Below are 20756 nucleotides of genomic sequence, written 5' to 3'. Positions count from 1 at the left end.
TCGCATAAGTCTTCTTCCTGTCAAGACATACCAGTCCATAACTCAGCTGAAATCGAAGACTCTCCTGCTTTCCTCCAGTGATGATGAAACAATTATGTTTATGTTTTTCACTCCTTCACCTTCAGTATTGGCAACTACACTGGCAATGAGGAAATGATGTATACATCTCATGATATATGGGCTTATGGGCCTGTGGAACAATGAAGTGGATAAGGGCCCCAACTTCTTGCCCATAAACAACAGGAATTTTTAAGCTATTAATAGGAGTTGGGTATTCAAGGACAGTTCATTTATCATCTGATGGCTAGCCATGGTGTCGGGCCTTGCAGTCAGACCCTGAAAAATGGGCTTTGACTTCACCTTCTGTAGCTGAACAGCTGCTCTTTCCCAGAGCTTTTAATCAGATTTCCTCAGCCCTACATACCACTCCATAGCAAAGCTCACTTATAACTCTCAGCAATCATGCCATGCAAATTCATTAGGTGACCCAAGGAAAATTAAAAAGAAAAGATTTCATTCCTGCAAGCCAAGACACAGCTTTTAATTTAACCAGAATTATGACTGCACATTGGCTTGGCCCTTTGTTCTCAGGAAGGAGGGTGGAAAGGGTAGGGAGCACAGGGGTAACTTGAAATTTAAGGCATCCCTGGAGGGTGTGTGATGGTTCTACACTTACCATCATTTAGGAAAAGGTCAGATTTTCATGGCATTAGAGAGGGAACAGATCCTCAGAGAAGAACTCTTTTAAAATGATTCTCTTGTTGCTTTTTGTACCTACACTTGTAATTTAATTGAAGGGGACTCCATATGGAAGCTCCCTCTACTAATACAAATGGACAAAACTCAGGTAGGTGGCACAGGTAGACAAAACACTGGACTTGAATTAAGAAGATTTGAGCTAAAATCTGCCCTCCAGACACTGACTAGCTATGTGGTCCCAGGCAAGTCACTTGACCATATTTAACTCAGGTCTTCAACTATAAAAAGGAGACACAGTGGAAAAGGAAATGGCAAACCACTTAGTATCTTTGCCAACAAAATCTCATGGATGTCAAGTCCATCGTGTCATAAAATTGGACACAACTGACCAACAATAGACTCAGTGACTTTCCTTTAGATTAGTTGTCAGTAAATGCCAGAAGCAGGATTTGAAACTAGGTCTTCCTGACTAAAGCTAATCTCCTATCCACTAGTCACTGTATATTATTATTAGGATACATCTCATTGGCTATTGGGAGTTTTGCCTCTTGGTCAAGGTCATCTACTCAATCTCCACTTAGGCTGAGCATGAGAATGGATTATAACCTCAGCCAATTATCTTGCAAATGAATGGCATGTAGCATAAAGGCGATTGGGCAAGAGGAATGGACAAATCAGCTAAAAAATCTATTGTAATAGTAAGAAGAAAAACAAAACATCAAAGTGAATTTTGGCCTTTTGCTGGTGAATTACTAGTGCCATCTCTGAATATAAAGGACATTTCTGAAAACAATTATTCACACTTTTTTTGTGCCTTAGCAAACTCTACTGATGAGATGGTGATAATTCCCTGGAAGAATCTCCTAAGGCAAAGGACAGGACTGACCAATAGGACAGACAGTCTAACCTTGAAGTGCCACTATCCGGAAGAAGATAATAAAACTGGAGGGAAATAGGACTGACTGGAAAAAAGGAAAACTACACAGATACTAACCTACAAACCCAGACCTCTCTTTAGAAATTGCAATTATACAAACCTAACTAAATGATGTTAATGATGATGCACTCGGTTTTCTTCTTTTTAGTTAATTTCATATAGTAATAATTGCTGAAAAAATCACTATCCTGCCATTATTTTTAAATTTTAATATTATAAGGTATTTGACCTTGGTAGATTAAATAATTGTTTTTTTAATTATACATTTATTATAAATATAATCAATACATTCCACTAATAGCCAGGACAACATGACTGCTATGTACCTGATGCTGTTTCTACATGATTTTGGTGTCCTTTGCTACCTATATTTTGAAAGCTTTTCATTCCATGTATTTTGGAGATGATGATTATATAGTATGGCAGCATCTTAAAATGCTGTCGTTAACATTTTTATGAATCAAGATTAATGTCTGAGTGATTATGGGCAAACATTTGCTCTGTGATAATGTTCCAGATTCATTTCAATTTATTTGCTGTGTTCTCAAAGATTTTTTGATATCAGTATTTGAAGTATGGGCACTTGTCATCTTCCGTTAGAGATAGGGAGCTTCGGATATATAAATCTAGACACCCAGTAGAGTCCTGCTAGGTATTAGGTAGGTATCGGAATTCTTTTTTTCAGCCTACTTCAATCTATTCTATACTTTCTACCATTTCTATTCTCTATCTCCACTGATCACTAAATCCAGATTCCTTTTGGGTAATTTCTAGTGGCAATCATTTATCATCATAACTGGTTATTTCCCTAAGCAAAACCACAAACTAACTTTTATGGGCTACTGTGTGTATATGAATATAGATACATGCATGTGCACATGGGTATATGTTAACTTTGTATTCATGCTAGGAATAAACTATATTTGTCATCTGCCCCATTAGAATGTAAGCTCATTGCAACGAAAGATTGTTTCATTCTTTGTACTTGCCTCTCCACCACCTATTGAAGGGCTTGGTGCATAGATTTTTAATGAATCATCATTTATTGAACATTTCCCATGTGACAGTCATTAAGCAAAGTACTGGGGATGAAAAAAAAGAGATAAAAGATGGTTCTTGCCCTCAAGTTGCTTACAATCTAAGGGGAGAGACAACATGCAGACAAACACACACACACACACACACAGAACAAAGTATATTCAGGATAAATAAGAAATAGTTAAAAGGAAATATGCTGGTGAAGATTAATAAATACTGGCTGATTGAATGACGGATGGATTCAATATAACTTCTGGATTCAAGCCTAAAGTCTTCACTTTGTTTCTTACCTAGATGGGTGAAAGAATTTTATGCATGTTGCATCTAAGCAATATTTTAAATGTCAATAGAGACAGAGTTGATGAGATAAAGAAATGGTTTAATATCTATTTTAGAGCCCTATTGCTTGATGACATGCCTATACATCAAATGATTAATAAGATAATTTTCATAAGATAATCAGATAATGCACACTGTCTTTCATTTTGAAGACATACTTTTTCCTCTTTAGAAGGGATGAAAAATTTAGCAATGGAACCCACATCAGTCTACATGTTCTCATTGAAAAATGCCACCTTTAGGGGCAGTTAGGTGGCACAATGGATTGAGAGCCAGGTCTAGAGACAGGAACTCCTAGGTTCAAAGCTGGCCTCAGACACTTCCTAGCTGTGTGACCCTGGGCAAGTCATTTAACATCCACTGCCTAGCCCTGACCACTCTTCTGCCTTAGAAGCAATACACAATATTGATTCTAAGATGGAAGGTAAAGGTTTTTTAAAAAAAGTACCACTTTTAAATCAGTGTTTCTTGATATTGTGTAGGTGACATTTTAAACAGACAACAGTTTTATGAGGACATTAAATATTCTATCATTCTCACTCTATTTGAGTCTAATTTAAGGCATTTATAGTATATGAATGAGCCAAAAACATTTAACAGATATAAAAGGTCTTGTAAAATTTGCCAAATTAGTATAAACTTTATGGTGTTTTCTGGCTGGCAGCTTATTCAATAATTACCAAAATGATGATAAGTTGCTTTCTATACCCTGGAATTTTTCTCCTATCCTTTTTGCTCTTGAGCTAATACATTCCTTTGTAATAACTGATAAAACAATTATCAGTTATTTAAGTTATTAATCATTTGGTGAAGTACATAAGCACATAATTGCTCTATATTTGGAGGGGTTACTGGTGTTCTTATCTTTTGGAAATAAATATGTGTTGCCTTTTCTTAAGAAGGGGGTGATGGTAGAGCAGGCTTTAGTCCAAGAGGAAATAATCCATTGACTTCTGTGAAGTGTTTGAACCAATAATTATGGATCTTCTCCAACCTTGCCAATTGCCACTTTTGCAGAGTAATTAGGATCTGAGAGACCTCCAATTAGAGTTTAAGTTTAAATTTCCCTTAACATAACTGTTCTGTCAGTGATCATAGGCATAGTGTGTAATAGTCTCACTTCTCGTTTAATCCACTGTACATTTCCATTGTGTTAGATTCATTGCTACCATATTGCTGACCAGAAATTTTCAAATTTTCACATCTTCCTGTAAGTATTTTTCTTCTTCATATCTGATTGCTTCATTTGTAATAAAGTCTTTGATTGATTTTTGAATTGCTTATTTAGATTTTTTAATTGCTTTAAGTCTATAAATCACCTTATTTTTAAAATTCTTACTTTCAATCACTGATTAACAGAATCTAGAATTAATGATATAATGTGGTTTTCTGGATTTCTTTCCAAATGCTTTTTTTTATTGCTCTTAATTTTGCAAGATGGCATTCAGGTTTTCTATATCATATACCAATTCTACATTAATATACATTTTTGGTACCGTCCCAGAAATCAATACCTCTTTCAGATATATTTTGTCTATAAGATGTTTGATGCCTGACCTTAGGGATACACCTTGTGAGCTTCACTTTTCCTGCTGTAGTTCTAACTAGGCTAGCAACATACTGTGTAGACATGTCAACATTGTGAGAGAATATATTGATTTATGATGGCCATAGAAAATATCAGTTTTTTTTACCCTACTCAGATTTTAGTAGCTCCTTAGCATTACCTCCCTCCTCATCTAACTTAGTAGGAAAGTTTTTTATTTTTATTATATATACTTGCCTTAATTTGGTTTCCATTGCATCGTTTTGTGATTTGGAGCTGAGTGCCTCATTGACCAAAAGTCCTACTAAGTCTTGGCTTATAGTGAGTATGATCTATTAATTTTGTTAATGAGACAACACGGGAATACAATGAAAGAATTAATGTCTTTCACCCATTTTGTGGACTTTCCTTATTTACATTAGTGGTTAGTGACATCTGCTTTGACATATTTCCTCCATATTGTTATTGGTATTTCTAAGAGGTTCTGATGTATCTTGCCTTCTTGTGTTATCAGAACATACCATTTATTCAACTGTCAAATTAATCATCAAAAATATTCTGAGTATGGCTAGCCTACAATCTTATACTACTTGGTCTATTTAATAGATTGTTAGGAACAGCTAACCTAGTCAGGTCACTAGTAAAGTCAGTTGAATCCCCAGCACCCAACAGGCCTGCATTTCAAGATTCCTAATTGTCCTTTATAAACACTAGGAATTTCAGGAACATAGGATCTCCACTTCAAATGTCCTAGCTAATATTACCTTGACCCCTCACAACGAAGGTAGCTTTAAAGGAATTGTCATTATCATCATCACCATCATCATCATTGTCTTCATTATCATATCATCATCATTGTTAAAATCTTTTTAATGGATTTCAGATAGTAATTTCCTATACATTTTATCCTGCTATTATCATTTTCTGTTTTATATTCTGTGGACCATTATGCTAGATGATCAAACAATGGCTTTTTTTTGCAATTGAATAAATATATTTTAGGATATATATTCTTCTGTAGACTGAAGAATGCTTATTTACATTCTTCAGTGAAGCACCTTCAGGTCAGCTCTAGTACAGTAAAATAGGGAAGATATATACTTTGTTCTGTTTGCCCATGGCTTTGATTTCTCCTACTACTAGGTCTTTATATTTTAAAAGATTCTTGCTCTAAGCAGCCGGGAGATTACAAACCTTTGGTATGATATTTATTAAAAACATTATTCTTAATTTTTTATAGATCAATGTTATTTTGAGTTGATTATAGATCATACTTTGTCTATGGTAGTTCTCTGGTTCCTGTCCAGTAATTTTTTAAAGAATTAAAAGAATATATTTTAAGTACTATATTTGTAGCATAGTTATTTATCATCTTGTAGTTCATAAAGAATAGTTAGCTTCTAATAAATAATTCTAACTATAAAATTGTTTCTTCTTTAGTATTCAGTAGATAATAAAATTTTGCAACCTACATGGTTATACTGTTGAGTTTCTATCATTTTTATGTAGCCAAATAGATAATTAATTCTGGGCCACTTAATGATAATCCTTCTGTATTTTCTGATTTAGATAGGTAACCAATTGATTCAAGGGGACAGTTGATTAAGATTTTAATTATATATACCTCTGTTTTTTTACTATTATAGAAATGGGCCTGGGACAAGTCATGAGTCTAGTGACTTCTATAGTTTTATTTTATATTTAACTTTTTTGGTGAACTGTTACAGTTAGATAAAATAATTCCTTTCTGTAACTGAATAAAAGTATCTGGATGGAAGCTCATCTTTTGTAGATTGTGAGATTCTCCATTAGAATCTGAGATCTTTGAGGGCAGGGACTATCTTTTCACTTTTTGTAGCCCTAGTGCTTAGTACAATGTCTAACACATAGTAGGTACTTAACAAATGTTGATTGGCTGATTGATACAATGCAAGAGTCAATGTTAAGGCACTACTGTTATTATTATTATTGACAATAATAATAATAACAATATTATTGACAACAATAATAATAGGGAAATATAAAGTATATAGCTATCAAGGAGACAGCTAAGATTGAATATATCAAAAGATCAATTGATACCCTGAAATCAAGGCTAAATAAGAATATATTAAAAACAATGAATATCCATTTAATACCAAACTTAATGAATACCATCATGAACTCTAAAGTGGATCAAATAGATTTGGAAACTACCTTTTAAGAAAAATATCAGCAAATGACAGGAATAATTGCCTAAAAACAATTAAGATGAACACTTCCTTGCCAAAAAGAAAGCAAAGGATTAATATCCATTCTTCACTTTATAAGAAAGTAAACAAACTTACAGAAATATTTTTATAAAGGCAGACATAACTTCAAGAAACAGTAATAAAGCTTTAAACAGGTACATCAGTGGTTTTATCCAATGTATCCAGAAACAGTTATCTTCACAAAAAACTTATGAAATAGTTAACATACAAGAATAGTATAAAAAAAGTCTCCATGAGAGACATCCACATAAACTCAACTAACAATATGTCAAAAAAGTAGTAAAAAGATTATTGAGCTTTGTAGATTTGTTTAGCAAAATAGAAGGGTTTATGCTGGCAATTCCAGACCATGTCAGTACCAATGGAAAGTATAAAAATATCATCATGAAGGAGTCAAAACTTATTGATCAATGAAGATTAGACAAAAAAATGAAAGAAATTTTGCTCGATATCACTATAATCTATGGAACATTTGCCAATCTGCCAAATGCCTAGCAAAACATAGCTGAACTATAAATTAGAAATTCTCTAATGTCTATGGAGTGAGCAATAATAAATCCCTGTACTAGTAATATAGACCTCCAATACTCTTGAGAATTCGGTAACTGTATTAGACCTTGAACAGTTTGTCTGTACTTTACGGAGATCCACCCAAAGACAGTAAGAATAGCATTTTAGTAGCTGTTGCCAAATCAAATATTCACAGACCAAAATTATGTGTGAAATGAATGAAGTGCACGGCATTCCTGTTGTCTTCTATGCAATGGAGCCTTTCTGACGATATATTCCATGACGGTGGCTAAAGTCTATGTCTCAATACTTTTTTTTCAACTAGCAAAAGCAGTTATTTTATCTGTCTTGATGACAACAAACAGAATACTAAATGTGAAACTAAAACAATATAAAATATAAAACAATCATAGCAAGATACTACTTTGTCCCAGCACATTTTCTTTCTGAACTCCATTAAAAGACACAAAATGAATAATGATAGTGTCATAATGGTAATAATCTACATCTACCTAATGTACATACATTGTTTAATTTACTTTGCACAACATCCCTTTGAAGTAGGGAGCACCAACTTTATTCTCACTTTGCAAATGCTGAGAAAGAGGCTCAAGGAATTTTAAAGACCTAGCCAAAGATGACTCTAATAATAGACAAAGAGAGAACTCAGAATCAGATTTTTCTTCCATCTAATTCTAGTGTTTCAACTAGCAAGACCATCCTTTTAGTTACATTATTTATTTCTTCATTTGTCTGTTCATTTATTATTCCAACATATATGTATTGTTTGTGCAGTCTAAGGACATTAGGGGATTCAGAGAAGTATAGCATGTTCCTTACCCCCAGGGAGCTTAAACTTCAATGTAGAACATGGAGTTATACTGTTAAAAATGGTAATTTCTTTCATGGCTATACAATTCATTTTTCTGCATGACTTCAGTGCATTATAAGGAGGTTAAATTACCTTTTAAGATTCTTTTTAACCATATGATTCCATTATTCTGTCTAATTGGGCTCCTGTGCTGCATTTTCCTTTAGACACATAGATCCTTAAAAATGTTTGTTTTCAAGAAGCTATTTTCTATGAGAATCAAGCAGTCATCAATACCAGACTTTAAAGCTTATTTTATAGTAATAACTTCTAGGCAGCTGTACAATATTTTTATCTAAAGAGATAAAACTGAAAATCTATTTGCCTTTTTTCCCCAAAAGAAAATGATTTACACCGAATTTTCTTTTTAAGTCCTTGCTTAACAGGAAATAAGTACATCTACTGTAAGTTTATTATAATTCAAGAGCCAGCTGTTTAATGAGAGTCCTCTTTTATCCTTATAGAAATCTGGAGGCATTTACATACAGTACTGTGAAATTCTCCCTTTTCCTGGTAAGTGGAGATTTGTTTCAGTGTTGTTGTATACACCAATCTTTTCAGATAAAATGGCAGGGAATCCATCATGCTCCTCGCTGAACAAGAAAGCAAGGTTGGATTAATAGATAATTATTTAAAAGTGGGGAACTGAATCTCACATCAATACAGAAGACAATCTTCCATCAGGGCTTTGTTGCAATGATATTAATTAACTGAAATGAAGGTATGAGACTTTATTTTATCTATTCTCAGATAGGTAATTTGGGAATTCAGGAGAAAACATTTCATTGTTGGGATGGATCCTTTTCCACAGGGGAAGGTCTATACAAAGTCATTCTTCTCTAGACCATTTAGAATCAACTTTCAATAAATGTTTATTAAATGTTAACTATATGCAAAATACTGTGTTAGTAAAGGCAAATGTTATGGGAACAAATTCAGTCTACATGGATTTATAAAAATCAGTAAACATGTAGGTGGATGAAATACAATGCTAACTTCGGTTCTATATTCATTTATGTACTCTAGATTATAAACATGTGGTTCTACAGATCTTTTTGTTCCTTTTTCTTCTTCAACTTGACCAACTAAATAACCTTTGCAAATGTGAATCAACTATGCATTTAATGCCTACAATTTTATTCCCCAAGTATACCAACTAACATATTAAACTACTTACTTTTGGAATGGCACTCCCTAGATCCTTGAAATCGAAAAGAGTAAGTGTGGGTAATGTATGGTTCAAGCCTAAGCATGCTTAAATAGAATTATTCAACATGCCAAGCTGAGCACACAGATCAAAAGATGTTATCAAGTTATCTTTACTTAGCCCCAGACAGGAAAGATTCCATGGGAATTTTAAAGTAACGGAAGCCTCCTGTTTACAAATGGATTGTGTTAACATTCATTAAAGTCAGATGCTTGAAACCTGGAATACATTATTTTTTTTCCTAAGAAACAATGTTTAAATAATATATGAACTTAGAGGCCAGCTCGCAAATACCTATTTAATATGTAATATAACTGGACTACTGTATGTTTTCAATGAAAAATATCTGAAAACAAGACTATTTTAAAACAAGTAATTAACAAAACAAATACTTTTTGGCAAAAAAAAATTGTTTTCTGTTTCTTGAAGATCTTGAAAAGGAAAAATAGGATTAATTAGATGAAAGAAACCTCTGAAAAAATCCTGAATGGGATTTGGGGGTATTTGAAAAGATTTTAGAGGCTACTATTATTATTTTTTAAATGTTTGACTTATTTCAAAACTTAGGATTGTATATTTATTAAAAGCTGGAAGGGACCTTACAGATCATCCTCACTTTATAGATGAGATCTTGAGAGGTGATATCACTTGCTGAGATCACATGGGTATTATGTATCAGAGCCAGGATTTGAATCCGAATACTGTTCTCAACTCCAAATCAAATTCTCTTTCTGCTGTCCCACACTATTTCTTTTTTATGGCTTTTCTTTCCTTAAACACATCTATCATGCCAAGACATGAAAATTAGGGACATTTTAGGAATCAGAAATAGAGGCAAGAATGGAAAATGCCTTACTTTGGTAAAAAGGCAATTTGGACTACAAAGGAATGAAAAGGGCCTTTTTTCCACATATCTGATTATCTCTAATAGTTCTGAGTTATGAAAAATGAAAGAGCTAGAGTTTCATCATGGGTGTATAAACATATGTGTATATATATGTACACATACATATATGTTTATATGTCTGACTCTGTACTGTGTACACACACAGTTAGACTCAGAGTCAGACATAGTTAATTTCAAATCTTGCCTCAGGCGCTTAGTTGGGTGACCCAGGGAAACTAACTTAACCTCGCTATGCCTCCCTTTCTCACCAATAAAATGTAAAGAATGGGCTAATAGTTTCTAAGGAATCTTCTATTGCTAACTTTGCAATCCTACTGATAGTGTCACCTCCAATGGATAAGAAACAAAGTGGTAAGAAAGTCTAAGAATTCTCTTCCCACCACCAAATGGCCCTGTTGGTCTAGGACAGCTTTGTTGACTAGGATGAGAAGAAGGAGACTGTGGGGAGTTGTTTCAGGATGGGTGAGGGGAGAGGCAGGTAAAGGTCCACTTGTACATACGAAGATTTCAAAGTCAGGTGTCCATAATTCAGAAAATGTCTATATTATAAATTCTCTTCTGCACTAAGGTTACTCCAACACTCAACAGCCTCTGAACAGGAGGTGATTATCAACGCTCACTCTTTTTAAGTATATCAGCAAATTTACCATGTCAAGAAATGAGACATTTTCCTTATGTTCTGAATTTATGATTGAAAAATATGTGCAAAAGAGAAGAGGGAGAGAGAGTAAGACTCTTTATTGTGGTTAGCTAAGGGAAAAGTAATGAGGAAGCTTTTAAAAACGACTCCAGTGTTTGTGCTTGTTAGCATCCTTATGTTCTCTTAGATTTCCATGTTCCAAGATGGCAAAGCCTTGTGATTTGGTGTGCATGATAAATAGAAAGGCCAATCACTCACTGATTTGGTACCTTTCTACATTTTTGAAGGTCATTTGCAGTTCGGTGATATTATTTCACTTGACCTTTACAGAAAAATACATAACTTTCCAGTTCAGAGTAAAATGAGAAACTCAGCACAATTTTTATTCCCATGCCCATATGAGTGAAGTTAATCTTAGACAGTCATTTCTGGTGTTCTCTTGATTTTTTCTTGAATTTTATGTTGAAAATATTTAGCACTTGTGCTCCTGTGATTTAGACTTCATTTATATTATTAGTTTGTTCCAATTGATATTTGCCTCTGGTGCCAGAAATAAAAAAACTCTTATGGTTGATGATCAAGTGTCATGAGATTTGATAAACAGACTTGGAAAATGTTCAATTAAATGCTTACGCTGGGCCATATCTCTATCAGGAATCCATTGGGCAGGAAAAGGATTGTATATTATGAACACACTATCTTTCACCAGTAAGCACTGACTTTTAAATACCCTTTGGTCCATCACAACATATATCAAATAGATGGAAAGTAATTAACATCCTGAATATAGTAGCGTGGCCACATTTAATTATCAGATGACCACTTTCCCTTGGGATATTTGACAGCCAGCTGAAATGTTGGTATTCATTTAAAGCAAAAGAGAAGACCTTTGACTTGAGGAAAGGTCGCCAAATTGGCATTTGATAAATATACGTGCTAAATGTCTAGATTAAAGAAGAGGCTGGAAGGATAGCACACTAATTGGCATCTAAATTTTTTACGAAAAATAAAACTGAATCTGGGGATGATGGAGAAATCACATGAGGGATTAACAGATCCTAACTCCATGTTACCTATAATGGGATGGATTTATGTACACTTTCCCATGATGCCCTGCATTTATGAAGACAGGAAAAACTTTTTTTTGTATGCTCAAATTTGCCACACTTACTACATATAGCAAAGGTTCTACTACCTATTTCAAAAAATGAATAGGAAGAAAAAAATCAGTAAGATACACTCCTTAGGATGTTAGTCTCTTGAAACATGTTGGAGTGGGACATAAACCTAGTAAATCTAAAACCATAATCCTGGAAAATAAATGTTTAATCAACTGTGTTGTTTATGATTTCCCTCTTTAAATACTACCCTAAAATGAGAAATTATTTGTATTTTTGTGAAAAACAAGAAATGGAAAAAAATATAGCACAATGGATAGAGGGCTAGCTTTATGGCCAGGAAGACTTGGCTTCAAGTTTTGTCTCTGATAGGTGATATGTTATACTTCCTTCTTCACTCAATCTTTCAATGCACCCATGAAATATTATGACTGTAAATTACAATTGTGTCACTAAAACTGTTAAGTATTCCAAAACTAAGAGTTTTCCTATGTATAAATGGAGATTTTGAACCTTTGACTTCATTCCCAAGAAGTCCTTAGTATTTCCCAAAATTCCCTATAATCTCTCCTGCATCTCCACTTGGTGAGATCATGTTATTGGTATTTAAGTGGATGTCAAAAAGAGAACATGGGAGGAGCATACATCTACTTAAATACCAATAATGTGGTCTCACCAAGTGGAGACACAGGAGAAATTAAAAGGAATTTTAGGAAATACTAAGGATTTTTGGGAAATGAAGTCAAGTGTTCAAAATATCCATTTATACACCTTTCCTGCCTTATCTTAGCACAATTAAAAATCACAGTTTTAGACCACCACCACCAAAAATACAAGCAATGTTTACCAAAGGCATATGGGATTATTTCTCAAAGAAGTAATGGTTTTCATTTCTTTTCAAAGGAATTCAAGTGTTTGTACTTACTATGTGAGGACTATGGCCACAGCATCATTCAACACACTCTCCCCAAAAAGGAGTGTGTACAGATCAGTATCAACATTCAATTCATGGAAAATAGCCAGCACCGTCACTAGTAAAAAGCAAACATATACACACATGATGAGTCACAGAGACACAAAGGCTTCATTTCCATAATATTTTATTACGTACTACTACATCTTCAAGTATTTATTTCCCATATCCCTGCCTTTGCACTAGCTACCCCTCATCCCTAGATTGTTCTGTCCTCTCACTTGTAACTCTTTAGCTCCCCTGGTTCCTTCAAAACTGACCATTTAGAATCCCATGTACCCCATCAAATTCTGCTCAAACACCACATGATGACTTTTTGGTTCTCCCTCACCAACTGTTTATTCATGTTCCATCCACCAAATTTTGCATAAAATTATTTATGTCCATGGTGTCTCCCCCAAGAGAATTTCATTTTATATCTTAAGACCATTTAACATTTTTTTTGCCTTCCTAGTTCCTAGCATCTGGCATATAGTAGATATTTAATAAATGTTTATTGTTTGATTAATTAAATAATCATGTTGCTGTGTTGTTGTGTTTTAAGGGGAAAGATAAAGGAGATCCAAATAACTTTAAGTAGTTAGTGCCTGTAAGAGGGAAGTAAAATATTAGAGAGCCAGATTTGAGAAAGAAGAATCCAAAGTCCTAGATATTTTTCAACCAATGTCTTAATGTCAGTATGATAACAAATTTTTCAAATGTATTGTTTGATATTATAGTTATACTACTAGGACTCCAATATGGAGTCACTTAGGCTAAGTGGTCCTAATGACCATAAACATATAAAGAATAACAGATGGGTCGTACTTTTCCTCCATTCTGACTCATTCTAACTCCATGTCAAGCAATTGATAACCCCAACTTCTGAATGGATGATTCCAGACTGGTCATGGTAGCTTTTGAGCCTCTCTTGTCCTGCTGTCTCAGACAGTCAACTCAAACCCTTACCCAACTTTTAGACTTGATAAGGAAACTTTTCTACTTGAGCCTGGTATTTCTGAGGGACCATAGGAATCTCCTCACCACCTCTGGATTTGATTAGGAATGCTCCTCTCATATTTGACATAGATGACTTGTTCTCCACCAAGTTCATTTTGAGGGATAAAACATTTGCTTGGACCCTTATTCTGAATCTGAGAGTACACTTGCCTGACATTTTTATCATGATACATGTCTCCTGACCCCTTGATTTTGGTGAATTTCTTTGCATTTACGGGGCTACAACTCTGACTGTATTTTTTTATGTGTGGTGTATGTCTGCGTGTCTATGTGTGTAGTCTTCTCCCAACCCCTTGTTATACTGCATAATAACAATGCTTATATTTGTGTAGCTTCCCAAGTACAAATTTCCTATGAATATCCAAACCCAGGTCTCTGCTTTAATATGAACTGTGAGGACAAATAAAGAAGTTAGATTCCAGGTAGTAATTGAATTATACTCTAACTACTTTTGTCCACAGTCGAATCCTAGGCTCAGAACTGAAAGGAAGGTCATCAAAACTTGAGATGTCAAACATACAACTTCTAATACTTCCAAATACAATCAGAACCAGATTAAAATGTTAAAATATAATTTTTATTTTTTATATTTTATTTATATTATATATATTTATATTATTTTTATATTTATATTTAATGAAACAAAATACAACATGCCATAGATAATATTAATTTGTGATTTTCTAAAGTCATATAGGATTTCCAAAGATATTTATCTACAATTTATAGACCATTTTGTTTGTTTTTTTTAATACAATTTTTATTTATTTTCCTTAGTTATATGTAAAAAAGATTATAGCAGTCATCTTTTAAAATTAGAATTAAAATTTTTCCAACAAGAAAAAGAGCCACTATAAATATTTTTGCATATATATATATATATATATATATGCCATTTTCTTTTTCCTATGATCTCTTTAGGATATAGAACTAGTAGTGGATCAAAAGGTATATGCACAGTAGTACACCCCTTTGACTATAGTTCCAAATTATTCTCCAAATTGCTTACATAAGTTTACAACTCCATCAATAGTATATTAGTGTTCCAATTTTCCCACATTCCTTCTGAGATTCTCTCCTTCCTTCCCCCCCATCCTCAAGAAGACAAATAATTTGATATAGATTATATATAGGCAGTCATGCAAAACATTAGCCATGTTACAAAAGAAAAACATAGACCAGAAAGAAACCAAGAATAATGATGAAAATTAAAACAGCATATTTCATCTGCATCCAGACTCCATTAGTTCTCTCTTTGGAGGTGAATAGCATTTTTCATCATAAAACCATTGGGATTGTTTTGGATCTTTGTATTACTGAGATTAGCTAAGTCATTCACAGTTGATCATCATTTAGTACTGTAATTACTGTGTACAGTTTTCTCCTGATTCTGCTCATTTTGGTTGGCATCAATTCATATAAATCTAACTAGGTTTTTCTGAAAGCATACTCTGGGCTATTTCTTATAGCATAATAGTATTCCATTACCATCATATACTGAAACTTGTTCAGCTATTCCCCAATTGATGTGCATCTCCTCAATTAACAATTCTTTGCCACTAGAAAAAGATAATGTTTTGTGTATATATAGGTCTTTTTCCTTTTCCTTTGGTCTCTTTGGAGTGGTAGTAGTGGTATTGCTGAATCAAAAGGCATACAGTGCTACAGCCCTTTGAGCATATTTCCAAATTGTTCTCCAGAATGGTTATATAGCTCGCAATTTCATTGACAGTGCATCTTAGGGTCTCAATTTTCCCATATCACTTCCAACATTTGTCATTTTCTTTTTCTGTCATATTGGTCAATCTGATAGGTGTGAGTTGATAGCTCAGAGGTATTTTAATGTTCATTTCTCTCATCAATAATGATTTAGAATATTTTTTCCCTCTGATAATAGTTAACTTTGATTTCATCTCTTGGAAACTGCCTATTCCTATACTTTGACCATTTGTCAATTGGAGAATGACTTGTATTCTTAAAAATTTGACTTGGTTCTTCAGATATTTGAGAAATGAGGCATTTATCAGAGAAACACTGTAAAAAATACTCCCCCCCACACACACACCTAGTTTCCTTCTTGTCATCCAGTCTTGGCTGAATTAATTTTGTTTGTACAAACTTTTTTGATTTGATATAATCAAAATTATCCATTTTACATTATGTAATGCTCTCTATTTCTTATTTGGTGAGAAATTCTTTTATACATAAACCTGACAGGTAAAATATTCTATGCTCCCCTAATTTGCTTACTATATCACCCTTTATGTCTAAATCATGGACTCATTTTGACATTATTTAAGTAGAAAGTGTGAGATATTGGTCTATAACTAGGTTTTGATGAATTGCTTTCAAGTTTTCTCAGCAATTTTTGTCCAATAATGATTTCTTGTCCTCAAATCTTGGATCCTGGGATCCATCAAATGTTATATTATTATGGTCATTTACTACTCTGCATTGTGCAGAGTAGTAATCTGTTCTACTGATCTTCCATGCTATTTCTTAGCCATCATCATACTGTTTTGATGATTACTTCTTTGTAATACAAATTGAGATCTGATCTGGTACTACTAAGCCACCTTTGTTCTTTCAGATGAATTTTGATATTTTTTTCTAGTCCTTTAAAGCATTTTTTTGGTAATTTTATTGGTAAGGCACTGAATAAGTAAATTAATTTCAGTAGAATTGCCATTTTTGTTACATTGGGTTGGCCTCCACACAAGCAATTAATACTTTTCCAGTTGTTTATATCTGACTATTTGTATGACAAGTGTTTTGTAGTTGTATACATATAGTTCTTGGGTTTGTCTTGGCAGTTATATTCTCAAATATTTTATATTATCTACAGTTATTTTAAATGTAATTTTTTTCTCTCTCTTCTAATGGACTTTGTTATAATACATAGAAATACTAATGATTCATGTAGATGTATTTCATAATCTGTCATTTTGCTGAAGGTAATTATTTCTACTAGTATTTCAGTTGATTCTCTAGGATTTTCTAAGTATACCATCAGATCACCTGCAAAAAAGTAATAGTTTTATTTCCTCATTGTCTATTCTAACACTTTCAATTTATTTTTCTTCTCTTATTGCTACAGCTAGAATTTTTAGTGGAATACTGAATAATAGTGATGATAATTGACATCCTTGTTTCACTCCTGATCCCATTGGGAAGTCTGATAGCTTATCTCTATTATAGATAACGCTTAATGATGATTCTAGATAGCTATTACTTATTGTTTTAAGTGAAACTCCATTTATTTCTATGATTTCTAGAGTTTTTAATACAAATGTATTAAATTGTATTTATCAAAAGCTTTTTTTTGTATCTATTGAGATAATCATATGGTTTTTCTTAATGATATGGTCAATTGTTCCAATAGTTTTCCTAACAGCCCTCAATTCCTGGTATAAATCCCACCTAGACATAGTGTGTGATCTGTGTAGTAATCTCCATGCTATTTAAATTATTTTTTATTTAAATGTTTATATTGATATTCATTAGGGATATTAATATATGTTTTTCTTTCTCTGTTTTGTTTTTTTAATCTTCCTGGTTTAGGTATCAGTACCATATTTATTTCACGAAAAGAATTTGTTAGGATCCCTTTTTTATTTTTCCAAGTAGTTTATATAGTACTGGAATTAATTGTTCTTTAAATATTTGGTAGAATTCACTTGTGAATCATCAGGTTCTGGAGGTTTTTTTTCTTAGAGATCACTAATTGATTTTGGGAGTGTCAGAACTAACAAATGGTTGGATGAAACCATTTTTCTTCCCAAGACAACTTCAGAAGTTGACAAGAAAGGACTTCCGGGTAAACATGGTTGCAATCTAGACACGAATCGCTTCTTCTCCCCAGCACCGAAAGAAATAGACTACCTCAAAAGAGTATAAAAATCATCTTTGGAAGAATGGAGGGACTCTCCTGTACCCCACAGAAACTAAGGTACGTGGGGTTTGAACATTGCCACACTACAAGAAGGAGGAAAAGCTTGCACAAAAATGTGAACTGAGCCACCCTTCCCCCCCCCCACCTCAACCACTGAACCAGAGTAGGGGATCAGAGCGCTCACCAGGAGAGCGAGTGAGTAAGGAACGTCTCTGTCTGGGGGGGCACACCAGGGTCCTTGGGATCTAAAGACTGCTAGGAAATGACCTCTCAGGGCAGTTTCACAGGAGAACCCTGCGCACTGCAGAGCGCGCAGACGGTGGGATCCTTGCAAACTGAGAACAGTGAGGAGTCTCGAGAGTCTGTAAAAACTGCCTAAGGCCAAAGTGTTTCCCCTCGCTGTAGTGAGGGTGGGGGGCAGACCAGGCTCCCTGGAAAATGACAGGGAATACCAGAGATCCACCCCTCAGAGTGGTTTTACGGGAGATTCCTGCACACCAGTGAGAAGAGATCACAGAGCAAGGGGGTGTGCTGAGCACTGTGGTGGGCATGCAAACAAACTGCAGAAGCTGGGAAGAACTAGTCTGAGGCAACCTAAAACCACAGAAAACCTGCCCATATCACCCAGACCTCAGAGCAAAAAGGAAAGGGGAAAATAACCACCAAAGGGATGGCTCACATGGCCCAAAATCAAGGGTCCAAGAAGAAAGGGAAAGAAGTGACTATTGAAAACTTTTATGGTGGGAGTACCCAAGGAAAAGAAGAGAAAGAGGATGAAATTCAAACAAAATCAAAATATGCCCCCCAAAATGTACCCCACAAGCTCTGGTAGAACTCAAATTGGAACTTATCCAAAAGATGGAAACTTCTGGAAAGAAAAATGGGAAAAAACCCTGAAAGAGTTCAGCAGTATGATAGACAATTCGAGAAAGAGCTGGCAGCTTCTAACAAAAGAGTAGAACAAGCTGAAAAACAAATCCAGTCCCTAAAGACCAGAAATAAGCAACTGGAAGACAATGAGCTTGCAAAACAGCAAGAATTAATAAAGCAAAGCCAAAAAATTAATGAATTAGAAGAAAACATAAAATATCTCACTGAAAAGGTGACAGACCAGGAAAACAGAGGAAGGAGAGATAACCTGAGAATCATTGGTCTGCCTGAAAAACCAGAGATAAACAAAAACCTTGATGCCATACTACAGGAAATTATAGAAGAAAATTGACCACATGTTCTGGATCACTGGGACAAAATTGAAATAGAAAGGGTTCATAGAAAACCCTCTATACTAAATCCCCAAAAGACAACCCCCAAGAATGTAATCACCAAATTCAAGAGCTTCCAAGCTGAGGAGAAAATCTTACAAGAAGCCAAGAAGAGGAGCTTCAGATATAGAGGGGCCCCCATAAGGATCACACATGACTTAGCAACTAACACGCTAATTTAAATTTTAAATTTAAGAAAATTTAATATCTAATCACAGAAAGCAAGAGAAACATGAAAAGATAAATATGAAAGAAAGGGAAAAGGAGAAAAATCTTACCTTTTTCTTTAAGTCAAACTCTCCTCTATTAGGACTATATTTATATCAAATTATATATATTAATATGTGGGGAAAGCATATTGTGTAACTCTCAAAAATTGTATGCATCATAAGAGTAGTTAGAAGAATCATGCATAGGGAAATATTAGGACATCAAGAAGATTTGGTGAAAGGGGGGAAAAGAAAGAAAAAGGGAGGGGGGGAATTGTTGATGATACCAAGATTTACTTCAAGAAATGGGGGTAGTGGGAACTAAATAGAATAATCTTTCCCACACAAAGATATACATGGGAAGGGGAAAGGAAGAATTCTTATATGAGAAGGAGAGGAAGAGAGTGCAAAGTGGAAATACTTAAACCTTACTCTCAGTGAAATTGACTCTGAGAGGGAAGAACATCCAGATCCATTAGGATCCTGAATTCTATCTTATCCAACAGGGTAAGAGAGAAAGGAAAATTAAAGAGGGGGTTGGGGGAAGGAATATAAAAAGGGAGGGAAGGAGAGGAGGAGGGGAAGGGAACATAAAAAGGGAGGGTCCAGAAAGGGAAGCATATCAAGGGAGGGTACTAGGAGGACTGACCTAAAGTAAATCACTGGTTCAAAAGGTTATAGCTAAAGAAGAAAGGTCAGAATTAGAGGAAGATATCAAAATGCCAGGGAATCTACAAGTGACAATCATAACTTTGAATGTGAATGGGATGAACTCACCTATAAAATGTAGACAAATTTCAGATTGGATTAGAACCCAAAACCCTACCATATGTTGTCTTCAAGAAACACATATGAGGTGGGTTGATATTCACAAGGTTAGAATTAAAGGATGGAGTAAGACTTTCTGGGCCTCAACTATAGAAAGAAGACAGGAGTTGCAATCATGATATCTGACAAAGCCAAAGCAAAAATAGACCTGATCAAAAGGGATAGGGAAGGTAAATATATTCTGTTAAAAGGGAGTATAGACAATGAGGAATTATCACTAATCAACACATATGCAACAAATGGTATAGCATCCAAATTTCTAATGGAGAAACTAGGAGAATTGAAGGAGGAAATAGACAGTAAAACTATATTAGTGGGAGACTTGAACCAACTACTATCAAATTTAGATAAATCAAACCAAAAAATAAATAAGAAAGAGGTAAAAGAGGTGAATGAAATCTTAGAAACATTAGTTAATAGACATATGGAGAAAAATAAATAGGGACAAAAAGGAATGCACCTTCTTCTCAGCACCACATGGCACATTCACAAAAATAGATCATACACTAGGTCACAGAAACATGGCACT

General features: G+C 34.3%; 1 protein-coding gene across 1 annotated transcript in view; it reads right to left on the bottom strand.

The window, feature by feature from the left end:
* Positions 1 to 20756, bottom strand: part of SLC9A9 (solute carrier family 9 member A9) — a 747353-nt gene that overhangs the window by 487296 nt on the left and 239301 nt on the right. The window contains exon 6 of the mRNA XM_007502095.2: positions 12990 to 13095. Within this exon, the coding sequence (XP_007502157.1) occupies positions 12990 to 13095 (106 nt within the window). The remainder of the gene's footprint in view (positions 1 to 12989; positions 13096 to 20756) is intronic.

This window comes from Monodelphis domestica, chromosome 8, assembly GCF_027887165.1.
Source record: "Monodelphis domestica isolate mMonDom1 chromosome 8, mMonDom1.pri, whole genome shotgun sequence".
NCBI lineage: Eukaryota > Metazoa > Chordata > Mammalia > Didelphimorphia > Didelphidae > Monodelphis > Monodelphis domestica.
This window is presented reverse-complemented; position numbering and strand designations above follow the sequence as displayed.